Genomic DNA, 26,301 nt, shown 5'->3' on the forward strand with positions numbered 1-26,301 from the left:
GGATATGGCAATGCCGACCTTTAAACGTTTTCCAACACCTCTACCGGCGGCGTCACTTGCACTTTTTCGCTGAAATTAAGAAAAATTACAATTTTCTTGATAAAAATACGTGAAAAGAAAAGCAACTAAAGTAAAATGGCAGCAGCTATTGATGGTGTTTTCCCCAGCACATTGCAAGAGCTGGTGAAGAAGTCCAAGGTACTGGTTGTGGGAGCCGGTGGAATCGGTTGCGAGGTGCTGAAAAACCTTGTACTGAGTGGCTTCTCAGATATCGAAATTGTAAGCTGTGTTGAGACTGCATATATATATGGTTTGCTAATATGTTTATTATATTCAGATCGATTTGGACACCATTGACTTAAGCAACTTGAACCGACAGTTCCTCTTCCATCGCGAGCACGTTGGCAAATCCAAGGCGCGAGTGGCGAGGGAAAGTGCTTTAAGTTTTAATCCTGATGCGAAGATAATCGCTTATCATGACAGCGTAACATCGTGAGTTAGAAAAACTATACCCTGGCTATAATGTACTCATATCCTCCTTTGACTTTCAGTACCGATTATGGCGTCAATTTCTTTAAAAAGTTCGATGTGGTGCTCAGTGCCTTGGACAACAGGGCGGCTAGAAACCATGTAAATCGCATGTGTCTAAATGCGGATGTTCCTCTAATAGAGAGCGGCACAGCCGGCTACAACGGCCAGGTGGAGCTGATAAAACGGGGACTCACCCAGTGCTATGAGTGCACCCCAAAGGCAAAACAGCGCAGCTTTCCCGGTTGCACTATCCGCAATACGCCCTCCGAACCGATTCACTGCATCGTTTGGGCGAAACATCTTTTTAAGTGAGTTATTAGCGTGTACAAGTTATAATTTTCATGATTTCGATAGCAAAACCCATTAAATAATTAACTTCTTTAATGTTATTAAATTAAATTCCCTTTCTTCTGCCGATTTTTCAGTCAACTCTTCGGGGAATCTTTGGAAGATGAGGATATTTCTCCTGATGCCGCTGATCCCGATGCCAAGGAGAAAGGTGAAGCCGGCGGCGATACTGGTCCCAAAACTGATGGCAAAGATACAGAAAATAACGAAGAGTCAAAGGAAGAAAAGGAGGCCAAGGAGGATACGGCCAATGGAAATGTGGTACGAATCAACACTCGAGAGTGGGCCAAAGACTGTAACTACGATGCCGGCAAGCTTTTCAATAAGTTTTTCAACGAGGACATTACGTACTTGTTGCGCATGTCGAATCTCTGGAAGACGCGCAAGGCTCCTGTCCCCGTGCAGTGGGACACACTTCTGTCCGAGGGCTCTTCCGGCGACCAAAAGGACGTCGCTAAGCAGCACCACAAGGTCTGGAGCATCGAGGAGTGTGCTCACGTTTTTGCCCAGTCTTTAAAGGAGTTGAGCGCCAACTTCCTGAAACTCGAGGGAGATGATACGCTGGCTTGGGATAAAGATGATCAGCCGGCTATGGATTTCGTGGCCGCCTGCGCCAACGTGCGGTCCCACATCTTCAACATTGAGCGGAAGTCGCGGTTCGAGATCAAGTCGATGGCGGGCAACATTATACCAGCTATTGCCACCACCAATGCGATTACAGCTGGTATTTCGGTAATGCGAGCTTTTAAAGTTCTGGAGGCTAAATTGGACCAGTGTAAAGCAGTCTACGCCCGACTGAGGCCGAATGCCCGCAATCACTTCCTTGTGCCTGATGCCTTGCTTCCTGGGCCCAATCCCAATTGCTATGTGTGCGCCCGCGATCCGGCCATTACACTCAAGATCGATACAAAACGCATCCGCATACGGGAGCTGCGGGACGAGGTTCTGGTGAAGACACTTAACATGCTGAATCCGGATGTTACTGTGCAGAGCAATGGCTCCATACTGATCTCCTCGGAGGAAGGCGAAACTGAAGACAACGAGGGCAAGCTCCTAAGCGAGCTGAACATCGTCGATGGCGTGATCCTCAAATGCGACGACTTTTTCCAGAACTACGAGTTGAGTATCATAATCTCACACTTTGACGCAGAGAGGGATCAGCCCTTGTTCGAAGTGGTTGCCGATGCTTCACAGCTGAAGCCTAAGGAGGAGCAGAAAAAGGAAGCTGAAGAAGAGAGAAAGGATGAACCAAAAACCGCCAAGAAACGGTCTGCCAACGGAGGAGACTCAAAGGACGAGGGTCCCTCCACCTCAAAGCGTTCCCGCCCCACTGAGGTGGATGAGGACGATGACGATGACTGTCTGGTTATCGAAGAGGATGAGGATGTTGCGGAAGTCGTTGCCGTTGCCACAAACAAACTCACCGTGCAGAGCCCGCCAAAGTCAGGCACCAAGCGCAAGCCAAGCGAGGTGATCGAGGATGAGGACATCACGGAAATCCTAGATTCCTCCGACGAAGAGCCTGCGGGACCCACAAAAAGCAAGCGCTCTCGTCTGGACGAGTCGCTGACGAATCCCGTAGAAGTTATTAGCATCGATTAATCATGTAAGATGAAAAGCTCTGAACAAGATCGACGCTGCACACTAATATATCTCCTGGATTCCTTCTAATGAATAGCAATTCGCTGAACTCATTCTTTTTTTTTTAAGAATCATAATAAACATTCAATGTTCTTTAAATATAAAAGGGAAAAACTTTTTATTTAAGAATGATGTTTTGTTATTTACATTTTTGTTGTCGTTTTCAATATATTTATTTGATAAATTCGATAAATATTTGGGCTGTGTAGTGTTGGTAAGTACTCAAAGTCCATGTGTTATTGGTTATTTTGGTCAAAACAGAACAGAGGTAAGCTTTTCCCTTAATATCTTTAAAAATCTTAATGAAAATGGGTTTTTTAGATGTCGCTGGCTACTAGAATATTGCAACAAGGCTCTCGCCTGTGGAATGGTCTCAGTACCGCACGTGGCTTTCACATTCTTATCCGACCGGCTGCACCGGTTAGTGAAATCATGCAAAACTCACATCTGATGGCCGGCACAACCGCTATTTCTCAGGGATCGGGACTTCTTACCCCGTGCTCCACACTGCTGCAGCAAGTTGCCGGGTTTAAAGTCAAGGGGCGCCTAAAACGGCGGTGCAAGGATTGCTACATTGTGGTGCGCCAGCAACGCGGTTATGTCATCTGTCCCACGCACCCGCGCCACAAGCAAATGGCGATGAAGAAGCGCGACTACAAGTCCTGGATCCTGACGCACGCTACCCAGTCCAAGGAACGCGGCTACTAGTCCTAATTAGATAATAACTAAAGCATTTTGTTTAAAAAAAAATAATAAATCGCAGTGGCCAACGCCTTGCTACGTTTCCAACACTAAGCCGCTCAGCTGATTTTTTGTTTATCTTGATTCTTGAAAAGATTAACGCTGCTGCAAGTCCTAGTTAATATAAATTTATTAACTAAACGCAGTATTAAAAAATAATCGAAAGAGGAGTCCGTTAAAGAGTGACTACAACAACCGTTGACGACTTCCAGCACTGGTTGAACGACTGACTTTTTGTAGATCTCAATTCTGGAAGAGATTTGCAGTCATTGCTCCGAAGCTTTGCGGTTTCCGGCCGTAAGATGACGACGCACTTCACTAATGTGCTGCGGCAGGCTTTCAAAACCTTTGACAGGGCGAATCACGCTAGCTTCAATGCGAATTTGCAGCATCTGCGACAACTGACGGATGAGCTGACCTACCGGGACTTGCACCTGCGCGAGGAATTATTCCGAAACATGGCCGGCCATCGAGCGCCCTGCAGCTACATGCATATTTTCGAGGACGACCGCTTCTCCATGAGTTTGTTCATTGTGCGCGGAGCGAGTGCGATTCCCCTGCACGACCATCCCATGATGTTTGGCCTGTTGCGCTGTATTTGGGGTCAGTTGAGAGTAGACAGTTTTTCGCAACAGATAGCTCCGGATGAGCCGCTGACCTATGACTCGCAGCCCTCGGTGGTGACGGTAAATGTGGAGGAACCATGCTTGGTAACGCCAAATAGTCCATGTGCCACATTAACACCACGGAAGAGAAACTACCATCAGATTGCCCAGGCTGGCAATGGCGTTGCCGCCTTTTTCGACATCCTTAGTCCACCGTACGATGCGGATATGCCCACATACGGACCGCGTCAGTGTCGCTTCTATCGCGCCAAAGCTGTGGAAGGTGGCCAGGTGCAACTGCACTGCATCCCATCGCCGGATTCGTACTACTGCGACGTGGTGGACACGCCGGAGTCCGTAGCACAGGCCGCCTTTCAGTGCGCCGACGAGGTCTACGCCGAAAATGCCAGCGGGACGCAGTAAATCGATGTCCCAGGTCCCTGCTGCTAGCTGCCCCTATTTATTCGCCCATCACCACCCATTGGCTGCTGTGGTATCAGCCAAGTATCTTCTGTGTTATTTAAATAAAATTGCCTCTTTTTTTTAGAAATCACTCCGCTTTCACGGAATTCGTTGGGTTTTATTCTTCATCAGCTTGATAGATGTCCTGGTTTCGTCGCTTTAGCTTCTTGACATTGGGACTGGCGGGCACTTGAGCTGGCTCCTCCACTTTGGGAGATTCTCTGGATTCGATTGTTTCTTCTGGTTCCCCCTCCTCGGGCAGATCTATTACGTTGTTATCGATGTTATCTGCAGGTGTTGATACTGGAGATGGCAGGGTTAGGTTCAGTTTCCGCTTCGTAGGCGTAATCAGAGGTTTAGCCATTTCTTCCTCTAGCTGTTCCTCTTCAGCAAATTTGTTCGCTTTACCCTTTGTTTCTGCAGATTCCAATGCTGGTAAGTCCTTTCCATTTGCTAAAAGAACCAAACAAAGAGGATCGTCTATACCTAATGTCGCGCAAAAGGTATTGCTTTGGGGGTTGAGATGCACCTTTGGCTGGCCCACAACCATGTGCTTGTAGTTGGACTGCTCTTCGGGATCGAACGCTGGAACTGTGCGCTCAAAGTTGCTCGGTACCTGGAGTTTCTGAAACTTCACGGTCACTGCTTCAAGTTCCTCTTCGGTGGGCGTAAAGTTAAAGCGTTCTGTAAGTTCTCCCGCCTTTTTTCCCGGCAGGTAGTAGTAGTTCTCCTTAACAGAAATCAGATGGTTGGTGCTGTGCAAGATGGCTAGCCACTCGGCATCGTATTCAAGATGGGGACTGTCCTCAACTGGGTCACTTGGAATCTCCACCACTTGTAGGAAAGCTCGTCGCGGCAGGCATTTATCCAGAGCCAGAAATTTTGTCACGGGAACAGGTTTAAAGGCGCGCGACGTTGGAGCTACCTTTTTTTCCTTCTCCTCGTCTTCATCTTCACTGCTGCTACTGCTAGAGGACGAAGATCCATCAGCCTCTGACTTTTGGTTTTGATTATGCGGCACGAGGGCGGCAAATTTACAATGCAAATGAGCCGCAAACCAGTATGCCGGCTGTACTGCTTTCAGTAGCTCTTCCAGCGGCTTGCTTCCTAGCTTTCCGCTCTCCATGTCTGCTGCAAAAAAGGGTTTTCTTCGCAACAGCTGCGCCTTGTTACCGTACTCATAAATCCCACTGGGCCAGTCGTGGGAGAGAAATATATCCACTCGACCTGACAACTGCTTTAGCCGGAACACTTCCAGTTGCCGAACGTGATATACGCTTCGGCAAGTGGACTCCGAATAAGGTGGATATTCATGGTGCCCGCGCAAAAAGTCATGTCCCTTGAAGATGCCACTTATTCCAGCGATTCGAACTCCATTCACATTGACCACACCTGCATAGCCGAGGTAGTAGATATTGGGAGCCACCCAACCGCCGTAAGGAAGCTCCTGCAGGTAATTGGATGCCTCGTGGTTGCCGCCAATGAAAATGGTCAGCACGGGAGCCACCAGCTCTCCGCTGTAGTATCTGTAAAATTAAAATGATAACCCCAACGAATAGTTATTGAAACTATTTTAAATTACTTGTAGAAGGAGCACATGTCTAGATATTTCTTTGGAACCGCCATCGTCTGCAAATCCTCCAGGTTTCGGGTGGACTGGAAATCGCCGCAGCACAGCAGTAGGTCGATCTTGGTGCCACTTTCCTTTTCGATGGCCGCTATAGTGTCGTAGATCCTTTTTAGTTCGCCGTGGGCGCATCCTTCTATAGCAACTTTCATGGTAGTCACTTTTTATTTATAAAATGAGTTGTAAATAAACAAAAGACAATGCGGCGGCATACAAAAGAGTGTTGCTAAGAACATCGTAGTATTTAGAGATGATAGTGTTAAAAATACTTTTTATCGATAAATTTTGTTTCAGGCGGTAAATTCAAATATTGTTTTTTATCATTAATATTATTATACCCTTGCAGAGTATTATAATTTCAGTCAGAAGTTTGCAACGCAGTGAAGTAGACACGAAGAATCGAAATACAATATCTATAAAAACTTAAAAATAATAAACAGAATAAGTAAAGTAAATAGGTATTTCAGTTTTCAAACGTTAAAAATTGTTTTTTTTGTTTATTTTTCAAAAATATCGCTCCATTTAGTACAGAATATACGTGTATGTGTGTAAAGAAAATGTATGTGAAATGCTCTGCGTTTAATTCTCATTCTCTGACCTATATGCCATCATTTTTGGAGTACTGCGGGGGCGTGCTGGTGGGCACAATCTCATTACATGAGACCTTCTCGTCCTCGACATGTTTGTTTTTCGTTTCGTTTCGATTTTTTACATACAAAGATTTACAATGGACTTTTGACTTAAGTTATCATAATTTAGTTGGCCGCCATGGCCACGAAGTAGGAAATAAAAAATAAATCTACAATAAATATAGTGCGGTCTCGACGCCGTTCGAACGATCGACTTGAATAATGCAACAATCGATCGACGCTGCATGCATTGGTACACGGAGTGTACGAAAACCAGGAGAATGCCTTTAAAGTCATCATCAGCATGCCAGATGTGTTTTGTTTGATGTTTTTGTTAGTTTTTGGAAAGAATATGAGAAACAATCAAGTCAGAAATCGGACCAAGTCTCTGGTGATCTGGTCAATTCAGTTAATTAGGAGCCGAACTTAAAAGACGTGGGCACGGCGGTCTGTGGGAAGGCGAAGCCGCCCTGTTTCTCGATCAGCTTCGATTCCTTGGCGGCCTTTCGTTGGTCGGCGGTCACCACGACTTCCTGCAGCGCCTTGGCCTGCTCGGGCGTGAGGTTGGAGGTCAGCAGCGCATACCAAGCTTGGTCCTGTGCGGAAAGTGCTGTTGCGTAGAAAAGTTGGTATTAAATATATGTGTTAAAGCAAAGCACAAATTAATCTTTACCTGTAATAACTTCCTTAAACGTCCAGTACTCATCGATAGCGCTCTCATTCTCCTCATCATCGATGGGCGTGGTGAAGGACTCCAGTCCAGTCTCATTCAAATCACCCACAGACTCCTCCTCTTCGTCTTCCGAATCGGCATCCTCATCCTTAATCTCGGCCTTCACCTCGAAACCTGCCTCACCGCCCTTCGTCTTGGCAAACTCGGCCAGTTTGTCCAGATAGTCGGGGGCCATTTCATCCATATCATCCTCGTCACTGGACAAGGCCTCCTCGCAGTCCTCCCCATCCTCCTCCTCTTCTTCTTCCTCCTCCTCTTGAGCCCGAGACTCGTAGGCCCGCTTCAAGCCATCGAAAAGCAAAATGAGGGCAGGCACAATCTTGCTGGCCACCTCACTAAGCACTTGTGGCTTGGCTTCACCCAGGGAGATGAGAGTGCACAGTCCCAGAACGCACAGCTTGCGATCGTGAATGCTAAATAGGATGAGGAAATTAATAAACTAACTAACCTTTCAAAAAGTGTGCTCGTTCTTACCCTAGGAAACAGTCCGTGTCGTGCAGCCATTGCTTGATAAAGTGCGCGCTGATAGACTCATTGTTCTGCTGCGACATCTTGTCCAGGATGGAAAGCAGCAACTGGGGGTTATAGTAAAGTGCCGCAATCACTACCTGCAGGCACATGGTGCGCAGCTCCGAGGACTGGACCTCCCGGGTTAGCCGAGATAAAGCGAGCTCCACGAACATGTGTATCACTGAGTCGATCTGTCCCTTGCACTGCAGGATGATCACCTCCATCAGTTTGGCGGCATGGCACTCAGGATCTTCGCCGGGGCTGCCAGTTAGCATCTAAAGAACATAATCATTTGTTTAGGTTTGTGTGTTATATTACACAAAACTATGAATTCACCGTCTTGCACATGTCGAGAATGGCCAACAGCCTGTTGGGATTGGAAAGAAAGGCGGGCGTGTCGACTGTCACATAGTTATGCAACGCAGGCATAATGTCAATAAAGTAGTCGATGCCGTCCTTCTTGAAGACCTGGTAGATCAGCTCCAGCATTTGCCACATCTCGGGAGAGATGGCCTTAGCCGTCAGATCGTAGACCAGCGAGAAGGTTTCCTCATAAAAGTCTAAGTGAGAGACAACAAATTTACCATATATTCAAATAGTTTAAAGCCAACCCAACGTACCCGTGATGTTGTGCTGGAAAATGTGTCCGACCACATTAATAACGATCGGGTGCAGGTTGAGCAGGACATCGGGGTGTTCCTCCATCACACTGAGCAGAGTCTCGATCGTGTTAAGCAGACTCATGGCCGTGATGGCCTTCTCGTCGGATCCCTCTTCGGATTCCAGGACCTGGCTGAAAGTGGTGGCTAAATGCTGGCAGATTTCGGTGGCCACCGGCAGCAACTGCTCGGTGAATGTGCACACGATCTTTTGCATCACGTTGGTCAGATCCTCGTTCTCCGTCTCGCGGATAATGGTGAGCAGCTCCTTGGTGATCTCCTTGATCTGCCCCTCCACGTATTGCGGCGCCTCGTCCTGAGACGATAGGAACATCTGCAGGCCGATGGCAGCCTCCACCTTAACGGGCAGTTCCTTGTCCGTGAGCAGAGCGTTAGTGGTCAACCGCATAATCTCGGCCAGAACCTGGGGATTCTTGATTTGAACGTCACAGAAGTAGTGCACCACCCAGCAGGCACGCGCCCTCATGTGTCCCGCGGGGTTCTGGAATTCGGGGAACACGTAGGTGGTCAGCATGGACTCCACTTGATCACGGTATTGAGCCTTTTTCAGCAGCACGTCCGCTAGCGTTCCAATCATATGCAGAGCACCGTCCTTCTGCTTATTGTCTGCATTGGGGGACGTAATTATTTGCATGATTGTGGCCATGGCCTTCGGCAGGATGCCCTTTCGCTTCTTGCAGATCGTATGCAGCAAGGACTGGGCAGCCGGAACAGGAGTAGCATAGTCCTCAAAGATGTCTGGTAAGAAGAAGAGCGCAAAAGTTAGTAGGGCAGTTTTATTTATCCTAAAAGTTTTCTTACCAAACTTCAGGCGAATGTACTCATAAGGATCGCTCTCCCAGAGCTCCTGATCGGAGTCAGTGAACGACATGATGGGGAAAATCACATCCTGAATGACAGCCACCATGTGAGGCTTGATCAGCTTCCATGTGTAGGCATGGCTAACACTGCAAGAACGACATAACAAGAAAAAAGGTATTTTGGAAATTATTTTTTGTCTGCATCTGAACTTATTAAATTGCTGTATAGTTTTTATGAGCAAAGAAGCAAATTCTATCCAAATAACACAAGGGAATACTTGTTATAGCCATGGCTAAATCATTTTGGCAAAATAAAACCAATCCTAACTAATTGGAATCTACTTTTTAAATGCAGTTGTATGGGAAACATCTTATCAGTTATACACATTGCCGGACTTTTTACCTATCTGTGATTAGCTATGACCTACAGAGAACAAGACTTTCAGAAATTACTAAAATTAAGTTTGAAAAGCCTCAAAACAAGAGGGCAAAGTTTAATTTGGCTTGCTGCTGTGTTCGATTTGTCTAACATCTTCTCTAAAACTACAATTTATTTTACTCCAAAAGCTTTTTTTTTTTGCTTAAAACAAAAAAAACGAAGATACTCACGCATTTTTCAGATAGTTGAGAACATCGGTGAGGACACGTGGCGAGACGTAGACGCGGTTTCGGTACTGGTCGAGAATCTTGAGAAGTACCTCTAGGACACCCTGACTGAACGTTGGCAGATACCACTCGGCAAATTTTTGGTATTTTTCACTAACCACATTGCTGGGACTGCCATAGCTAAGGAAATATATGAAATATAAGTTATATAGAGTAAAAAAAAGACCTTCAATCAACTCACCGCTCAAACATGCGAACCATGATGTGGAGGGCCCACTTCTTGGTCTTCCAGTAGGGGAACTCCGTTCGCTCATCATCGTCCAAGTGCGAGCTGTCGGGCACGGCACGATCAGCAACCTGGCGACAGATTTCCATCCACTGCGAGAAGATCTCCTTCGTGATGAGGTCGAGCGGCAGGCTGTATTGCGTGAGGGCGTAGTAGATCTTGAGGATTTGCTTTTGCAGCAGCACCGATTGCTCGGACTGCTCGGCCAGCAGACGCACCATCAGCTGGTAGATCATGGGCAGTAGCAGGTTCATGGCCTCGTTCAGTGCAGTTCGCTCCTCGGTGCGCTTGTACTCGTAGGTCTTCACCAGCTGGTACATGGTCACTAGAGCTCCGTTCCAGCCGTTAACATCCTGGTTCTGCAGATAGATGCTGATGTTGTCCACCACCTGTGGCCAGCGGCCTGGGAAATCGCTTTTGATGATGTGATTCACGCATACGGCCAGTTGGACCCTGTTTAGAGAAGGAAATTAGTTTCCTGAAAGGGACTCTCAATGTGCAAAATGTACCTGATCAGCTCGGGCGCATGCACGATGGCATCGACGATAGCGCCACGGATCATGGCCCGATCCTGCTCGTGAATAGAGAAGGGTATGGGCTCCCCAGGCTTGGCCTCGTGATCTGACCAACTGCTGTTGATCAGATTCTTTAGGTAGACAGCGCCTGCCTGCCGCACCGGCTGCTCCACCGTCGTCTGCATCACGATCTGCAGTATGGTGGGCACGAATCCAATGATTTTGTGTATCTGTAATATTTATAATGTATAATCAAAAAGTATTGAATGTATGGGATTTGTTTACACAGCTGTTGGCTGGGTGGGGTTAAGTTTGATTTGGTCAAGGAATCGATGGCAGAAACACTTTAAATTCTGCTCACAGAGCTCAATTTATATGGAGGAGCCAAGAGTTGTTGCTGGCCATAAATGCTGATAAAGTTAATTAACGCAGGGGGCGGTGAGAGGAGGTTGGGAGGGGCATGCAAATCGTTAGATGCTGACTCAGTCGTAATGAGCATGCCTCTACAGTGGGTCTAAAGCAATTGGTTTCCAAGGGAGGGGTCTAATTAGACTGGTCGTTCTGATTGGGCACATTTAATTCCAAAAGGAATTGCGTAAGCTCTAATTAAATGGGAATTTTTCGATATTTGCTAGGGATTAATTTATGATGTATGAACAAATCAATTGATTTCTGAAGAATTAAATTAAAACCACAATGCAACTGTATATATTATATATATGACATAGATATATATACATACATACTTGTTGCCTTTGGTTGACAAAATAGAAGTTGGTGTAAACTGGCAAACAGATAGAGGGTAAACTTTCTGACCGATATCGGTTTACACTACCCCACACCCACACAAACGTACAAAGTGCACAACAAGGGAGAGAGGGAGGTTAAAAGCGAACAATTAAAAAAGCACATGGTTTTAGACGATGGCGCCACCTCGAAGACCTTCCGAAATTCGTGATTTTATTTTCCTGAGGGGACGAATTTACCTGGGCCAGTTGATCCTCGGCTGCCTTCCGCTGCTCCGGATTCGGATCAATAGTTGCGCGCAACAGTTCCGTGAGTTTTTGTGCCTCCATTTTTGCGATTTACACTTTCGACTACTTCCACGTTTCGCCGGTCTTTCTGCTGCTCGTCGTCTGGCGGTCACCTTGCGCCCACTGTGCAACCCTCGCTTTGCGTGGTTCCTGGTTATCGTGTTCGACTTGTCGCCGCACAAAGTGGCTCCTAATGCGGGGGCCCAATTGCAAATCTCTTTTCCGGAGGAAAAAACGTGGAAAAGGCTCCACACGCGCACACACACACCGCCGAAATTCGCGAGACGAACGAAGCGTGTAGAAGAAGCAGCGACAGCTGTGTTGAATAGCGCCGCGGCTGAGGGCGCGAATAGTGCTGCAAAACACTATCCTTTAGCTTTTAACCGATAAACATAGATTCTGTTAAAGTGATTCGCCCATCGTTTTATATCTCATAACAATACAGTTTTATTAAAGAAATGATATATTGCTTACTAGGAATTATAAAAGAACCAATCACAATCAGACCATCAGAGGTTACGCTTATACAATGCAAGCGCGGTGTCTTTATAGTTTAAAGAAATAAATGTCTCAATAAAAATTTTGAATTAAAAAAAATATAAAATTGTATTGTAGCTACATTTGATTATTAACTCTTAGATAATTTTCTTTAAAATTAATTTTAAAAATATCCCTATCCATTGCCCTTTTCCAAAAACAACTTCCGAATAATCGCCATTCAGCCCGAACTGCCTAATTTTTGCAGCCCTGGCAGCTGCTCGTAAGTGAACACGCGAATGTGTGTGTGACGAAGAGCAAAGTGACACATCGTTGGCGGAGGTGTGGTTGAAAATATATAGAAATCTGTGTTTATCTGCTGCAGGAACGATCTCAAATCGGTGTCAACGGGGACCGCGGTACGCAACTCACAAGCTTAAACCAGCAGCAAGGCAAAATAACGAGCAGCGACCATGGCAGGAAGGCTACCGGCATGCGTAATCGATGTGGGCACCGGGTAAGTTTTTTGGTTTCGATTGCCCGCGGTGGTCTTCGTTTCCAATTGGACGAAAAAGAGGTTGTCTGACTAATACTGAATGATTGCAAATTTGTAGCTACTCCAAGCTGGGATTTGCCGGCAATAAGGAGCCCCAGTTTATCATTCCCTCAGCCATTGCCATTAAGGAGTCGGCCAGAGTGGGCGACACCAATACAAGGCGCATCACAAAGGGCATCGAAGACCTGGACTTCTTCATCGGAGATGAGGCCTTTGATGCCACCGGTTACTCCATCAAGGTAAGCAATCTTTACCGATGATTATAAGCCGACACCATCACCTTTATCTGGAAATTCCTTCAGTATCCGGTGCGTCATGGTCTTGTGGAGGACTGGGACTTGATGGAGCGCTTCCTGGAGCAGTGTGTCTTCAAGTATCTGCGCGCCGAACCCGAGGACCACTACTTCCTGCTTACTGAGCCGCCTCTAAATACCCCTGAGAATCGGGAATATACGGCAGAGATTATGTTCGAAACATTTAACGTTCCTGGTTTGTACATTGCTGTCCAAGCGGTGCTCGCTTTGGCCGCCAGTTGGGCCTCCCGGTCCGCCGAGGAGCGCACTCTAACAGGCATCGTGGTGGACAGTGGCGATGGAGTGACGCACGTCATACCCGTGGTAAATAGCCCAGCCCTTATCTTATCAGCAGAGTTGTGTTTGTAATAGCTACAGTGAATGCTCGAATGGGGAGAAAGAGCTAATTGGATTTTTAGGGTTTTCTCGTTTTTGTTGGTCGATAAAATCATTCCGTATTATCGGTGAAATGATTTACGGGGTCTTCCGTTATCTTCAAAACAAATTTCCAAAATAGAATTCGACAAGAAATATTCCAATAAAAAATGTTAAGTGTTATGGTTTAATTTATAAAAAAAAAACTTTGTTTATTTCATTATAATTGATCTACCTTACTTTCTTTTTCAGGCCGAAGGCTACGTGATCGGCTCCTGCATCAAGCACATCCCCATTGCTGGACGCAACATCACCTCTTTTATCCAAAGCTTGCTGCGCGAAAGGGAGGTGGGCATTCCACCGGAACAGAGTCTCGAGACTGCCAAAGCGATTAAGGAGAAGCACTGCTACATCTGTCCGGATATCGCCAAAGAATTTGCCAAGTACGATACGGAGCCGGGCAAGTGGATTCGCAACTTTACGGGTGTGAATACGGTGACCAAGGCGCCATTCAATGTGGACGTTGGCTACGAGCGCTTCCTTGGACCCGAGATCTTCTTCCATCCAGAGTTCTCGAACCCCGACTTCACTATTCCGCTGTCGGAGATTGTGGATAATGTTATCCAGAACTGTCCCATCGATGTACGACGTCCGCTGTACAACAACATTGTCCTCAGCGGAGGATCCACAATGTTCAAGGACTTTGGCAGGAGGTTGCAGCGAGATATTAAGCGATCGGTGGATACGCGTCTCCGGATCAGCGAGAATTTGTCCGAGGGACGCATCAAGGTGAGTGCTGGCATTTTGGAAAATGAGTCATAATTCTAACTATGTTTTGTTATAGCCAAAACCAATTGATGTTCAGGTGATTACGCATCACATGCAGCGGTACGCCGTGTGGTTTGGAGGTAGCATGTTGGCCTCGACGGTAAGTAGAAGTACCTGGATCCCCTGAGTAAATTGTAATTGGTTTCCTTTTGAAAATTTTAGCCCGAGTTCTATCAGGTGTGTCACACAAAGGCCGCCTATGAAGAGTATGGGCCCAGCATTTGCCGTCACAATCCCGTCTTCGGCACCATGACATAATTGATACGATTCAATCGGCCTGCAGCAGTTATTATTAATACATTTTTCTAATTTAAATTTGATTTCTTTTTCAACCATATATATTGCGATTATGTATTCCACGCTAAAGTATTCTTTTCTATACGTGTTTAGCTCTTAACTCTGTGTAAACCATTTTCGTTCTCTTTAATTTCGTGTGATTATGTTACTCTAACTTTATAGCAACAACACTGATGTCTGCCAGTTAAAGCCAGCTAATTAAGGTGCATTATTTCTAGAAGTCGTCTTTTATACTATACCCAAACACGATCACATACAGTCACACCAAACAAAGCTCTTGGAAATCCCAGCTCTATACACAATTATATACGAAAAAACTCTACTTGTCAAAGAAATATTTATAATTGCAATAAATGCAAAAAGGTTTACAGAAAGACAAATGGAGAAACCGCAGAAAACTGAATGAACAAAAAAGGAAAACGATAAGAAATATTGATGAGAAATCTGTTTGTTATATTGATAAGCGTAATTGAAAAGGCATTAAATAAATCAATAAAACATTCTTTAAGCTCAACACTGTCGCCGCCTTTGATCTAAAGCTTGTACTGGAAAATTTTATTCAATGCATAAGTTCATATGTTTTGTATGTGTTCAAATTGCTCTAATATATATATGTATATATATGTCGTATGTTCCAATTTTGTGATGGTGTTGCTTAGCTGAAAGAATAGCAAAAGGTGGTTTTCAAAAAACGCGTTCTAGGTCACAAATCCGACCAAATTTTATACGTTTCACGTAATTGACAAATTGACTAGTCAGCGTAATCGCTGGAGCCCTCCTCTTCGTCGTTGCTGCTCGTGGACTGCGCCGCCGCCGTTTCCGGTGACCGCAAATGCTCGGCGATTCGGAAGTTCTGCAGGAAGTCCCGCATGGCGTCCATCATTAGAGTGAGCGACTGCTGCAAGCCGGCTTCTGAAACATTTTTGAGGTTGATTTGTTAACTTGATATTGTGCTTGTGCTTCCTTTTGTATTAAAAAAAACTTAAAGATTTGAACAGTCCCGACAACCGAAACAAATAAAGACAAAGAGGAAACACCTAGTTTCGGAAAGAACATTGCCAAAATATGGTCATGAATTAAGAAATTATTAAAGTTACAAATCTTGACATAATTTACGAGCCATTTTCTGAGATGATACGTTGTAAAATCCTAATCGTTTTTAATTAAGAAGTACTCATACGAACCTTCTGCTTCACGAATAGCTCCTGCTACTCCAGCAGCTCCTGCTTCAATGTCCGCCTCAATATTAGCATCAGCTGGAGCGGCGCCTGCTGCTGGTGCTGCTCCTGCCTCCTGCGGCTGGCCAGCTTGTGCCAGGTTGTTGATGTTGAACGAAGGCAAGAGCGACTGGAAAAACATTGATACGGAATTGTTCGTGTTCGTTGTGGGGCTGCTGCTCGACGAGGATTTTCTGAAAGGAATTGATCTCTTAATGTTTTTGTTCTGCAGCACATAGTTTAAAAAGATGGAAATATTCTTTTGAGATACGCTACTCACCGTTGATAGCAATTAACGCTGTTCGGTGGCGGCAGTGGATCGTAGGTCATAATGGCTTGCTTCTCCTTGGAAACGAAAACGGCCAGTGGCACCTTCTCTTTGTAATCGGAGAGGATCACGTGCCGCAGGATGGGCCTCGGTGGGGTACCACTGTACCGCAGTGATCGCTTTTCCTTGTATTCATTCACCAGGGGGTCCTTTGCGTCGATGCGATCGAGGACTGCATTAACGTTGGATTCCAGCCAGGGCAGCACCTCGTTCTGTCGCCAAACGACTCGGGCACGGCACACATACAGGCACACCAGCTGATGCAGTGCTGGTGATTGACTGGTGGGCAAGATAAGGCATTAGACTCCGCTAATCATCGAGGCAGATAAGACTCCACTTACTTGCCCGACACATCCGCAAAGAAGTACGACGAGGCCAGCACACGTTTGTCCGTCTGCACGGACATCTCGTCCAGCAAAGGACGAAGTACACCCGGGAACATGAGCAGCGCGTACTTAAGCGCCTGGTTGGAGCGCTCACAGGCGCCGTGGAGCGTATGCAGAGCCAAAGCGTAAGAGTAGGCCATGTTCGGCAGCTGGTTGAGGTTCCTGGCTGCATTGTACTCCTCGTAGAACTCCACTAACCATCCGAATTGTTTGCTGCGCAGAGCGTAGTAGTCTATGACCAGAATCATGGCAAGGGGATCCGTGTCCGGCTGCAGACTGAGTAGCAGTTTGGAGATCTCAAAGGCTGTGCGGCTGCAGGCTCGCTCCTCCAAGTATTGTGCGTGCTTGAAGAGCACTATGTAGAAGGAACGGTTCTCCTGGCGGCGGTAGTCCAAGCGACAGTTTCCAGACGTGAGGCTAAAATTGATGTGCAGCGAAGACTCCAAAAGAAGAAGGGCTCGTTCCAGCAGCTCGGAGGCCAGGGCAAAGTCCTCGGTCATCTTGCACACCTCGCTTAGCTGGACCAAGGAGTCGACATGATAGGGGCAGCGTTTGATCAGAGTTATAAGGAATTCCGAGTCAATGCGCTCCAGGGCGGACAAGAACATGTGCTGAACTCCCTGGTAGTATTGACTATGCTCGAAGGCGAACCACTGGACTTCAGACCCGCTGTCCATGATGGATTTTGACGAACCCGATGGCGAGTCTGGGGTGGGCAGCAGCTTCATGGTGATGGTGTTTTTGGTCAGTGCCGGCCACGATTCCTTGGCGGTAACCATGTAGGTGGACTTCAGTGTTGGCTTCTGCCTGCCGCGCTTGGTTCTAAAAAAAAAGGGACAGCTTTACTTTGAAACTTAGCAAGGGTTAATAAAATTAATGTTAGTCGAGGTTTCGTATCACAAATCAATTAATTATTGAGATGTCAATGAAATGACTAATTACTAGTCTATCAGGTCTACATCCAATATACAAAATTCAACCTTCAACCTGATGTTGGGGATTTGATTGAGATGATGTTAGAATGCTGGCATCTTAATTAGGTAGTTCGAAAGTCGAACAGGAAATATGTGTCATTCTGGACGAATTACTACGAGTTCAGAGGTATCTTAAAGCCGCACTTACTCGACTTTAACCACCCGCTTGCCAAACGTGCGTCGCATCTCGTTTTGGGGGTTCAGATGGCGTAGCTCCACGGCCAATAGTTTTTTGGTGGCTGAGCTACTAGCTGCTGCTGAGGATGCCACCTGTTTCGCCGATTGCCTGGGCACCGCATCGTAGACCTTGCCAAGCAGCGGATCCACCTTTTCGAAGTACTTGTCCTGGCGCTCATTGTCCTCGCTGCTGATGTGGTTGCCACTGGACTTGGCCTTCTTCTTGCGCTTCTTTTTCTTCTTTTTGGCAGCGGAGGCAGTGGCATTGGGCAAAGCAGCCGAAGGGTGCTCCGTTTCGTTGTCGTCCTCCTTAAACTCACTCTCCGACAGACTTAGACCGGGCTGATTGAGCTGGAAAAAGGAATTACGTGGTGGAATCTCCGATGAGCTGGCGATCAAAATCCCTAGCTTACCAAATCGAATGGATTCAGGTGCGATTTGCGGTCGCTTCTCATGTCGCTGTCGTCCAGTTCGTCATTGTCGGTCAGCTCCTCGCAATCCTCATCCTCCGGCGGCGGAGCCAGTATATCAGCATCGCCCTGCAGCTTCTTCAGCATTCTTGCAGACATCTTGTAGCTGTCTTTATATTTTTATGCCGGAATTCTATTTATTTTCGTCGCAGAATACGTGTGTATTTCTTGTTTTTTTCTGCGCTGGATTCCCAGTCGCACATCTGCAGGGTTGTCGAGCTCTCGGTGGCAGAAAGTGTTTCGCAACACTGGCCGAGACAGGTGGTCACGTCTTGGCGGGACTAGAAAACTTTTTTAAATCTTGGTAAGTGCCTGGTAGGAAATCCAAGGTATATATGGTTGCGAGGAATAAATACAGTTATTGCATTTAAAATGGGAATTGTTTTGACGTACTTTGCAATTGTTCAGCTTGATGTTCTTGGGTTATTTTTCTACAGAAATTTTGAAGCTAAATAACTTTGACAAAGAGTCACAATTAGGTTGCCGAAACAAATGATTTCAAACTAGTATCTCTCAGAACACCCGGAACCATTCAAAAATAGTATCTTATTTTATTTCTTTAAGTTTAACTGTTTACTGAAATGTTCATTTAGATATAAAAAAAACTTTTTTTGTTTATTTGATTTCTATTAACCTCTAATATTTACACCCATACAAGAGAGAAATCAAAACGAGAAACCGAAAAGACTTAAATTGAAATTGTTTTAATTGACAACAAATTTTCTTACAATTTGTGCCTAGTAGGCTTAGTACCGAAAATGCCAGGATGAATAGTTTACAAATAGTTCTTGCCGTAGAAAGCGCCTACGACGGCGGCCAAGATGATGAGAATGAAGGTAACAAAGTTGAATAAAGTTGTGCTTCCTTGGCGCCGACGAACCATCATCCCCTGGCCAGATTCAGATCCAATCGTCTGGTCACGCATGGTGTCGATCTCCTCCTTAAGGGCCAGACGCTCGTCCTCCAGCATGCTGACCTGCTTGAGCAACTTGGCCACCGGCTCGGTGACCTCCTGGGCATCGAACTGGTGGTCCTCGCACTGTTTTTTGTCCCTGGCGGTTGAGCCACCACCTCCCGCAACGCGGATCTCCCCATGTTCACCCTTCAAATCGACCAGCTCACATTTGATCTTGGTGTCCCAAAGGTCCTCCGGTTTCTGCTGCTTCCAAAACTCTTGCATTTCGCCCATGTCGTCAGTTGCATTAGCCGCCAGCAGCAGGAACTTGTGGCGGTTTTGCAACGGCTCCTGGGCTGTCGGCTGCATGAAGATGTCCACGATAACCTTTTCTCCAGGCCCCAAGACTCCGATGTTGGGACGCACGAAGAAAAGCTTTGGAGAAGTGGTCTTCATCTTGAAGGCAACGCGCTGCGACTCACTGGGATTCGCGATGACCAGCTTCTTGCACACTGTACGATTGAAGGGTCCCTCGAAGAGGATCCCATCGCATGGCTCCAGGTTCAACTTGCTTGCGATTTTATCGGTCATCTTTGAATGTTTCTACTGTTTTTAGATTCGAAAGCGTTGTAAGAAAATGTGGGTCCGAAATATTTAAAAATCGGTACCAATTTAACAATCCCAGAGGTCACACTTGATTTGACAGAGACGTAAAAGTGAGGAAAAAGAATCGAGTACTTGACAAAACACGTTTTAGCGCTAGGTTGAAAGTTCGAAACTGGTTCGATAACAAAATGATACGCAACTTTGTCATTTTAGCACCTATTAAGTGTACTTTACAAAACTAAATTTTTTTTAATTTCTTCAATTTAAAATTGAAAGTAATTTCAGAGTTGATTTCAGAAGACTCATACCTGAAAATGGATTGCAATAAAATAAAAAAAAAATCCACCATGCTCATCGAGGACATTAGTTTAAATTGAGGCTCGGAATAACAAAAACGTTTTGATTCGTCAGTTCGTTCGGTTTTATTGTGATTTGATTTCTTTCATATTTACAAAAATTCGATTGTCTTGTGCGGTTGAGTGTGGATAAGGTGGCGGTCCTTACCAAAAGATCATGCGCCCAGCATTCGGGGAGGTAGCCTTGGACAGAATAATACCCGACAATTCTTCATCCTCCAGTTCGTTACTGTTTCGATTGGAAGGGAAGGGACAGGTGAAATACAAATTAAAATTGTGATGGGCAGGACTCTTTCGTTTTGTAAAATTATATACACGTTTATTAGTTTTGCTAATCGCTTTGTTTGATTGTTTATTTTTGTTGTTTTGCAATAAATAACAATGAATGTTGGTTGTCGAGACAGCGGATGCTGAGTGGGCATCGGTATTGATCACGGTGCGATGATGGGTTTTTCGAATTCGATTCGATTCGGAGGATGGGTGCTTTGTGGGCGGGTGGTTTACAACTGGCACAACGATAACAACAGTTACAACGGATTGCGCTAGCCAATTTCGCTTTTATGGTCTACAAATAAAGTCCAGGCGGATATAGAGAAAGAAAAGAGGTGGAAGAAAAGAAAGTGATAATATATTTACAAATAAAACATTTCGGATTCTATTAGCGGCACAAACACAAAAGTCAAATACTAAACGCAACAAAAACATAACACAAAACGTAAAATCGGGATGTGGACATGCGATTGATGATAAGTATGCACTGATAAAGCAGGGGAAGGGGTCTATCATTGGTCCAATAATACACATTTCGTTTTAATTAAGTCACATTTTATTTCTTTTGTTGTTTTTCGTTTTTTTCGGTTTTCGTTTTTAACTTTAGGCACTATTTAAATATTAAATATATATTGCAGAAATCAATAAAAATATGCCTTAAAAACTCTTGCGCTAAAAATTAGGTTTTGTACAGCATGTAGTTGTAAAAATTTTGCATTAAGTAAATTTCGAATATACGTAGTTCAATTATCACTTAAATATTTTCATTTTAAGCCACATGGGTTAATTTAAAGTTTTGCAATTTCTAATTTACGCTTGCGGACGGTTACAAGAACATATTGCATACGCGAGAAATGTACAATTTTTAAACATATTAATTATAAATAGCATACTAAATATAGGGTGTTTTTCTTTTATTTTTTCCAATGTATTTTTGTTTCTTGTAATGTTTAAAATTAGTTCGTTTTTTTTTGTTTTGTGGTTCTATAAATTAGGTTTCGTATTTATGCAGTCGTTAATTGTGTTTTTCTTTCCATAAAATAATTTTTGCCGTTTAAATTCGCTTTCTTTACCTCAAAAAATTAATTATCAAAATCAACAACTAATCACAAGGCAAATAGAGTTTGTAGAGAGAAATTGGAGGGAGGTAGGGGCGTTCGAATATACTTCTTGTAAAATTTGGGCAACGCAGGCGAGTTTTAGTGGATGCTTAGCGTAACGAGTTGAGTCAACGAGTGGCGAGTAAAAATAGCTAGCGAGTACCAACACCAGAATAAGAGAAGTAGAGAGGCAGCGAGTGGTGTGAGAGAGAGGTAGAGGGGTTGTGCAGGGGTCCCTTGGGGCTGGGGGATGTGAATAAGTGAATGATCGCATGAGATTCTTTTTAAATGGCACAAATGCAGCGAGTAACGGGTTAGCAGGCATTTAGTGGGCAAGTATCTAAAGCCACCTTTTCGCAATCTGATTTTTTATTATAAAAGTTATCATGAAAAAAAAAACGTATTGATCGAAATCAATTTAAGTGTTAAAAAAAAAGTTGTTTAAAAATCAGTTTGTGAAAAGGTGGCTGAAATTGATATGAAGCAGACAGCGAGTGACGAGCGACGAGTGGGGACAGCGTGTCCCGGTCTTCTTCGTCTGTTCGCCTCCTCGTTATGGCTTACTTTTTCATCAGCGAGCGGACCTTCTTCATCGTTCGATTAAAGATTGTCTTGTTGTTTCCCCCAGCACTGTAGTTGGAGCCCAGCGACGAGTTGGAGGTCTTGTTGCTGCTCAAGCTGGCTCCGCGATGGACCGAAGCCGATGCCCTCTGTTGGTTGCCGTGTCGCAAACACCCGCTATCCGACTGATCCTCCCGCTCACTTTCCGTCGCACTCACACCCTCGGGACTCTGACGTTCCCTGACTCGCTCTCTCGCTGGTTGTGGTGGTCTTTCCGGAGTGGGCGATTTCGAGGAGGAGCTGGTGTCCCTTCGCTGGGGTTGCGGAGTCATTGGAATGACCAGATTCTGCATGCTCTGCGTTCCATCAGCGAGTTCGATACTCGGTGGTAGTAATTCCGCAAGGGTCTGCTTGCTGAGGATGTGGTCTAGACTTCGCGACTTCCTGTGCTGCTGCACATTCGCCGGGGGGGATAGGGTGTGCTTCTCGCGCCGCGTCACCGAATCACTGAGGGGAACCACTTCGGCCTCCTCTTCTTCGGGTTGAAGGGTGCTTGTGGAGCTGGCATTCGTCAGAGCTGTGCTCCCCGCCGTCACCTTGGCCGCTGCTGCTGCTATCCGTTGGTCGGGAGTTGAGCCCGCCTGGTCCAGCAACCCGTCCACGCTGTGCGATCGATAGCCACTGCCCATGCCGGTGCCCGCTCCATGGCCCAGACCCGCCGCCGAACTTCTCCTGGGCGGCAGATACGCCAGCGGTGTCATGTTCTGCATCGAGGCCGATCCTGCCCCGGACTTGTGGAGCAGGGCCGCCTGCTGGGTGCGATAGGGTGTGAGGATCTGGGAGCGCTTCGATGGCGCCCGTGAGTAGCTGCTCAGCTGGGAGGTGCTGCCCCGTTGGCGGGCCGGCGAGGGGGATTGGCGGTACCTATTTGCCTGGTGATTAGCTGTGCGCGAGACGGCAATTCAAGCGATTTCGAGTGTGTGGCAATCAGAATTAAATCAATTATTAATTGGTAAGAGTAAAGAGTAATGGTCGTGGAGTAGTAGTAGGTTGTAATGGTTCGGGTGTTCGAGTGAGTAGGTGAGTGAGTGTATGGGTGGATAGAGAGTTGTACTAGAGAGTGTGACTTTGAGGATCTCTGCTTAAGCCTAGAACATTATATTCGAGTTGGCTAGCTCTGTAAGACTTTAGCTTAACTTGGCTCACTCTACGCTGGAGCCGCTGGCGGACTCTGGCTAGAGCTTGAGCCTGGATTTGAGTTGGAGTTGGGAGTAGTAGAAGTAGTAGTTGTAGTACTCGTTGGCCCACCTTGTCCGCTGCCATTGGCCGCCGCCATCAGGCCATCCACCACACTGCCTGCGCCGCCGCCGCCACCACCGCCTGCTCCTCCAGTTCCCGCTCCGGATCCGCCTCCGTTCTGGTAATCGGAGTCGTTGCTGTGCATTCTTTGGTATGTGACCGAACCGGGGGTGCCCGGCACCATCGCCGCAATGCGATCGATATTCTTTTCGCCGCGCAAAAATCTGCCGCATCAGAAGAATGGGAATCGTTTAAGTTTTAGTTTGAAGTGATTCTGGTAATCGGGGTAATGGAGCTAAACCATCGTCCTAGTCCCAGTCTAATCCAGATCTAAATGCGTCGCTTAATGTACCTTTCGAGCTTATCGATGCATGCATCCTGGTAGTCGTGGATCCAATTGACGCCGTTGAAGTGCGCCACGCTGCGCATATCCTCGGGAAGTCGCTCCACCTCCGGCCAATCGAAGTGCTGGTCCATGATGGGTATGATGTTGCAGTTCGAGTTCAGGGCAGCCACGATTTCCTGCGTATCAGAAGTACATCCCCATTGAGTATCTCATGGTGGAAGGCGGTTAACCCTAGTTGAGATACTCACTCGATGCACCCAGTCCTTGCAGTCCTCGTCGTTGATGCAGCGGTGCAGAGCATCGGGGGTTAATACTAAGACAAAGTTTTTTGCCTGTCGAATACTGTTCAAGAGGCCGTTGTCGAACTTGCCCGCCTCCAGGCGCTCCACATCGATGAACACCGAGAAGCCACGCAGCTGCAGGTGAACCTTTAAAAGAAAAACCACAATCTAAATAAAAAACACTCTTTACAAAGATCAAAGCACACGCACCTTGAGCAGACTGGCCAGCTGGGAGCCATTGGAGCGCCTGTAGCTAACAAACACGTCCAGTGTCTTGGCCATGTTCTCCTCCGAGGAGCTGGGCAGCGAGTTCTCCAGGTTCTTGACCGCATTGAGAATGCGCAGGCGGTGGATCGAATTGTGGATGCCGCACTCGGTCATTAGCATGTCCTCGTTGACGTGCGGCAATGCGCACTTATCGATGCCAGCATTCAGCATGGCGTACGTGTATGTGCAGTAATCAACGCCGATCTCCGAGAGAAACTGGTGCATCTTGGCCGTGTCCTTCGATGAGTAGTCAGCCATCCGTTTGAGATTTTGCAGCTCGCGTTCGAAACGCTTCAGTAGGATTCCGTTGGCGATGCCAATGTCCGCCCGCAGGTTGTCGTGGTTGAGCTTCAGCAGCAGATCGCCGTCCACCTGGGACTCGTTGAACTTTTCGATGTAGTCGTTGAATCCGATCTGCTTCACCCACTCCTGCACATCCTCCACGGACCACAGCGGCACCTGCTGCGACAGCTTGTGCGGCACCGTCTCTCCGATTAATCTCAAGGCTTGGGCGGCGAACTTGGAGGCGATAGCATTCGGGCAGCTGGCCACCGTTTTCAGAGCTTCGATGGCGTGGATCTCCCGGAAGATGTCGGTGTTGCCCTGCTCCCGCTTAATGCCCGCCTCCATGCAGAAGTGGAAGGCGGCCAGGTTGCGCGCCTCCTCGCGATTCGAACTTAGAACCGGCACCAGTCTCTTCAGCCAGTGCTTGCTTTGACCGTGGGCATGGGCCAGATTGGAGCGGGCGAACGCCGAGGGATCGTGCGAGGTGACAAAGGGTTCCACCAAGTCCAGACAACCCGACTTCAACACCTCCGCCTCGATCTCCTTGTTGGCCACCAGCACAGCAATGGCCAGGCAGGCATAGTACTTGATGTTGTCATCGTTGTGGAAGGCCAATGGAAACAGCCACATGGGCACCTTGCGCAGGATCATCTCCTCCTGGTTCTCGGCTCCGCCGTACAGCGATAGATTCGCCAAGGCGCTGGCACAGTGACGCAGGGTCTCCAGGTCGCTGGTGCGGCACTCGAAGAGCACGGCATCCAGGCCACCCAGCCGTATCACATCCGAGCAGGTGCCCTCCGAGTGCTTGAACAGGTGCTCCAGTATGCCGGTGCCGACGCGCGAGTGCTCCATGTTCGAGTTCTTGGTGCAGACACAGGCCACGTTCACCACCTTGTCGAGGCCATTGTCGACCACATGCTTCCGGTTCTCGGTGGTCAGACACTGCTCGAGCAGCTGGGCGGAGGAGAACTGCAGATCGGGCTTGACGCAGTTCTTCATGAGCAGATCGAGGCCGCCGCTCTGGCGCAGCGAGTTGCACAGCGAGTAGCCCAGCTCGTGGCCGTGGGTGGGCACTGCCCAGGCCCTCCGGATGACCTCGTTGATCTTCTCCAGGTACTGCGACTTCTTGGCGCCCACATCGTAGTTCGCTATGGCACTGCCACCCCGCTCGTCCTCCTGCAGGGAGCTCACGATCGAGGTCAGCATGTTGGAATACTTGTTGATGGTCTGCTCGATCTCCTGCTGGCCACTGCCCGCCGTCAGAGACTTGAGGTCGTCCAACTTGAGATCGGAGAGCTTCACCATCTGGCCATTCATCGCCGACATTTGGGAGGAGCTGGTGATCATGCTGCTGCCGGTGCTCGAGACGCCCTTGTGCGACATCGAGTAGTTGGCCTGCGAGGCGGAGGACACGTGCTTCTCCTGGCTGATGATCCCGTTGGAGGTCATCGTCTGCGACTGCTGCGACTGCGAGATCGCCTTCTTGTCCGCGGAGAAGTTCTCGCTCTGCACCGTAATACTGGATGCGGCCACATTGTTGCTCGCCTGCTGTGTGATGTCGCCGGTGCGCAGCGAGAGAGCTTCCTGAAATTTTCAGATGGTCGACGGCAAGGGAAGAAGGTATAACAATTAGTATTGGAAAAAAAAATTCAATATATTTATGACATATTTTTGGGAATTTTCAATAACATGATGCAAACGTACAAATTCAATTGATATTTAACTGTTATACAACCCGTATAACAGAAGTAATGCTCTTATTCAACCCGTATAACAGAATGAATACTGTTATACAGAGAGAAAAATGTTTTTTTATTTATTTTAATTGTGTAAAAGAATTTAATTATGCCACCTACGCTTTTTTTTTAGTGTGACTGCATTCATAACGTACATACGTATAACACATTCA

The 26,301-nt window shown here is 46.8% G+C and overlaps 9 protein-coding genes across 20 annotated transcripts in view; 4 read left to right on the top strand and 5 right to left on the bottom strand.

Annotated features, from left to right (window-relative positions):
* Window positions 1-17: 17 nt before the first annotated feature.
* Window positions 18-2,626, top strand: LOC108096358 (SUMO-activating enzyme subunit 2). Its single transcript, XM_017197906.2, has 4 exons — window positions 18-279; window positions 338-492; window positions 552-839; window positions 957-2,626. The coding sequence occupies exons 1-4, from the start codon at window positions 136-138 to the stop codon at window positions 2,479-2,481; spliced, it is 2,112 nt and encodes a 703-aa protein (XP_017053395.1). The 5' UTR covers window positions 18-135; the 3' UTR covers window positions 2,482-2,626.
* A 39-nt stretch (window positions 2,627-2,665) lies between these two features.
* Window positions 2,666-3,315, top strand: LOC108096361 (39S ribosomal protein L36, mitochondrial). The gene is made up of 2 exons (XM_017197910.2): window positions 2,666-2,788; window positions 2,842-3,315. Exon 2 carries the CDS (start codon window positions 2,842-2,844, stop codon window positions 3,226-3,228), a length of 387 nt encoding a protein of 128 aa, XP_017053399.1. The 5' UTR covers window positions 2,666-2,788; the 3' UTR covers window positions 3,229-3,315.
* A 47-nt stretch (window positions 3,316-3,362) lies between these two features.
* LOC108096360 (2-aminoethanethiol dioxygenase) lies at window positions 3,363-4,410 on the top strand. The gene is made up of 2 exons (XM_017197908.2): window positions 3,363-3,443; window positions 3,502-4,410. Exon 2 carries the CDS (start codon window positions 3,564-3,566, stop codon window positions 4,287-4,289), a length of 726 nt encoding a protein of 241 aa, XP_017053397.1. The 5' UTR covers window positions 3,363-3,443; window positions 3,502-3,563; the 3' UTR covers window positions 4,290-4,410.
* On the bottom strand, window positions 4,410-6,178 carry LOC108096359 (lariat debranching enzyme). Its single transcript, XM_017197907.2, has 2 exons — window positions 5,911-6,178; window positions 4,410-5,854 (listed from the first exon to the last, which is right to left on the bottom strand). Exons 1-2 carry the CDS (start codon window positions 6,105-6,107, stop codon window positions 4,447-4,449), a joined length of 1,605 nt encoding a protein of 534 aa, XP_017053396.1. The 5' UTR covers window positions 6,108-6,178; the 3' UTR covers window positions 4,410-4,446.
* Window positions 6,179-6,416: 238 nt separating this feature from the next.
* On the bottom strand, window positions 6,417-12,068 carry LOC108096295 (importin-7). The gene is made up of 10 exons (XM_017197769.2): window positions 11,701-12,068; window positions 10,709-10,944; window positions 10,155-10,652; window positions 9,917-10,093; window positions 9,309-9,454; window positions 8,448-9,245; window positions 8,164-8,387; window positions 7,792-8,102; window positions 7,258-7,730; window positions 6,417-7,194 (listed from the first exon to the last, which is right to left on the bottom strand). Exons 1-10 carry the CDS (start codon window positions 11,788-11,790, stop codon window positions 6,998-7,000), a joined length of 3,150 nt encoding a protein of 1,049 aa, XP_017053258.1. The 5' UTR covers window positions 11,791-12,068; the 3' UTR covers window positions 6,417-6,997.
* Window positions 12,069-12,517: 449 nt separating this feature from the next.
* Window positions 12,518-15,088, top strand: LOC108096297 (actin-related protein 3). Its single transcript, XM_017197773.2, has 6 exons — window positions 12,518-12,742; window positions 12,840-13,020; window positions 13,084-13,398; window positions 13,702-14,238; window positions 14,294-14,377; window positions 14,440-15,088. Exons 1-6 carry the CDS (start codon window positions 12,699-12,701, stop codon window positions 14,533-14,535), a joined length of 1,257 nt encoding a protein of 418 aa, XP_017053262.1. The 5' UTR covers window positions 12,518-12,698; the 3' UTR covers window positions 14,536-15,088.
* Window positions 15,089-15,108: 20 nt separating this feature from the next.
* On the bottom strand, window positions 15,109-18,593 carry LOC108096296 (transcription factor 25). 2 transcript variants are annotated; one of them, XM_017197770.1, is made up of 7 exons: window positions 18,520-18,593; window positions 18,070-18,438; window positions 17,628-18,007; window positions 16,461-17,327; window positions 16,072-16,398; window positions 15,759-15,985; window positions 15,109-15,486 (listed from the first exon to the last, which is right to left on the bottom strand). In XM_017197770.1, the coding sequence occupies exons 2-7, from the start codon at window positions 18,223-18,225 to the stop codon at window positions 15,326-15,328; spliced, it is 2,118 nt and encodes a 705-aa protein (XP_017053259.1). In that variant the 5' UTR covers window positions 18,226-18,438; window positions 18,520-18,593; the 3' UTR covers window positions 15,109-15,325. The 2 variants fall into 2 exon arrangements, with proteins under 2 accessions (XP_017053259.1, XP_017053261.1); XM_017197772.2 differs by lacking the exon at window positions 18,520-18,593 and having other exon boundaries at window positions 15,109-15,483; window positions 18,070-18,440.
* A 221-nt stretch (window positions 18,594-18,814) lies between these two features.
* On the bottom strand, window positions 18,815-19,761 carry LOC108096241 (vesicle-associated membrane protein-associated protein A). The gene has a single exon (XM_017197666.2). The coding sequence runs from the start codon at window positions 19,610-19,612 to the stop codon at window positions 18,902-18,904; it is 711 nt and encodes a 236-aa protein (XP_017053155.1). The 5' UTR covers window positions 19,613-19,761; the 3' UTR covers window positions 18,815-18,901.
* Window positions 19,762-20,018: 257 nt separating this feature from the next.
* The window catches only part of LOC108096237 (NAD(+) hydrolase sarm1), a 39,097-nt gene continuing 32,814 nt past the window's right edge, over window positions 20,019-26,301 (bottom strand). For 3 of the 11 annotated variants that reach the window (XM_017197656.2, XM_017197657.2, XM_017197662.2), the window contains 6 exons: window positions 24,051-25,976; window positions 23,808-23,987; window positions 23,566-23,735; window positions 23,223-23,437; window positions 21,918-22,857; window positions 20,021-20,212 (listed from right to left, as the gene is read on the bottom strand). In XM_017197656.2, the coding sequence (XP_017053145.1) occupies window positions 20,128-20,212; window positions 21,918-22,857; window positions 23,223-23,437; window positions 23,566-23,735; window positions 23,808-23,987; window positions 24,051-25,976 (3,516 nt within the window). In that variant the 3' untranslated portion in view covers window positions 20,021-20,127. Of the gene's footprint in view, window positions 20,213-20,305; window positions 20,549-20,600; window positions 23,438-23,565; window positions 23,736-23,807; window positions 23,988-24,050; window positions 25,977-26,301 lie in introns of those variants that run through there. The other 8 variants (XM_017197653.2, XM_017197655.2, XM_017197661.2 and 5 more) reach the window with 6 other exon arrangements.

The sequence above is a fragment of the Drosophila ficusphila genome, unplaced genomic scaffold (assembly GCF_018152265.1).
Source record: "Drosophila ficusphila isolate 14025-0441.05 unplaced genomic scaffold, ASM1815226v1 contig_106, whole genome shotgun sequence".
Taxonomy (NCBI): domain Eukaryota; kingdom Metazoa; phylum Arthropoda; class Insecta; order Diptera; family Drosophilidae; genus Drosophila; species Drosophila ficusphila.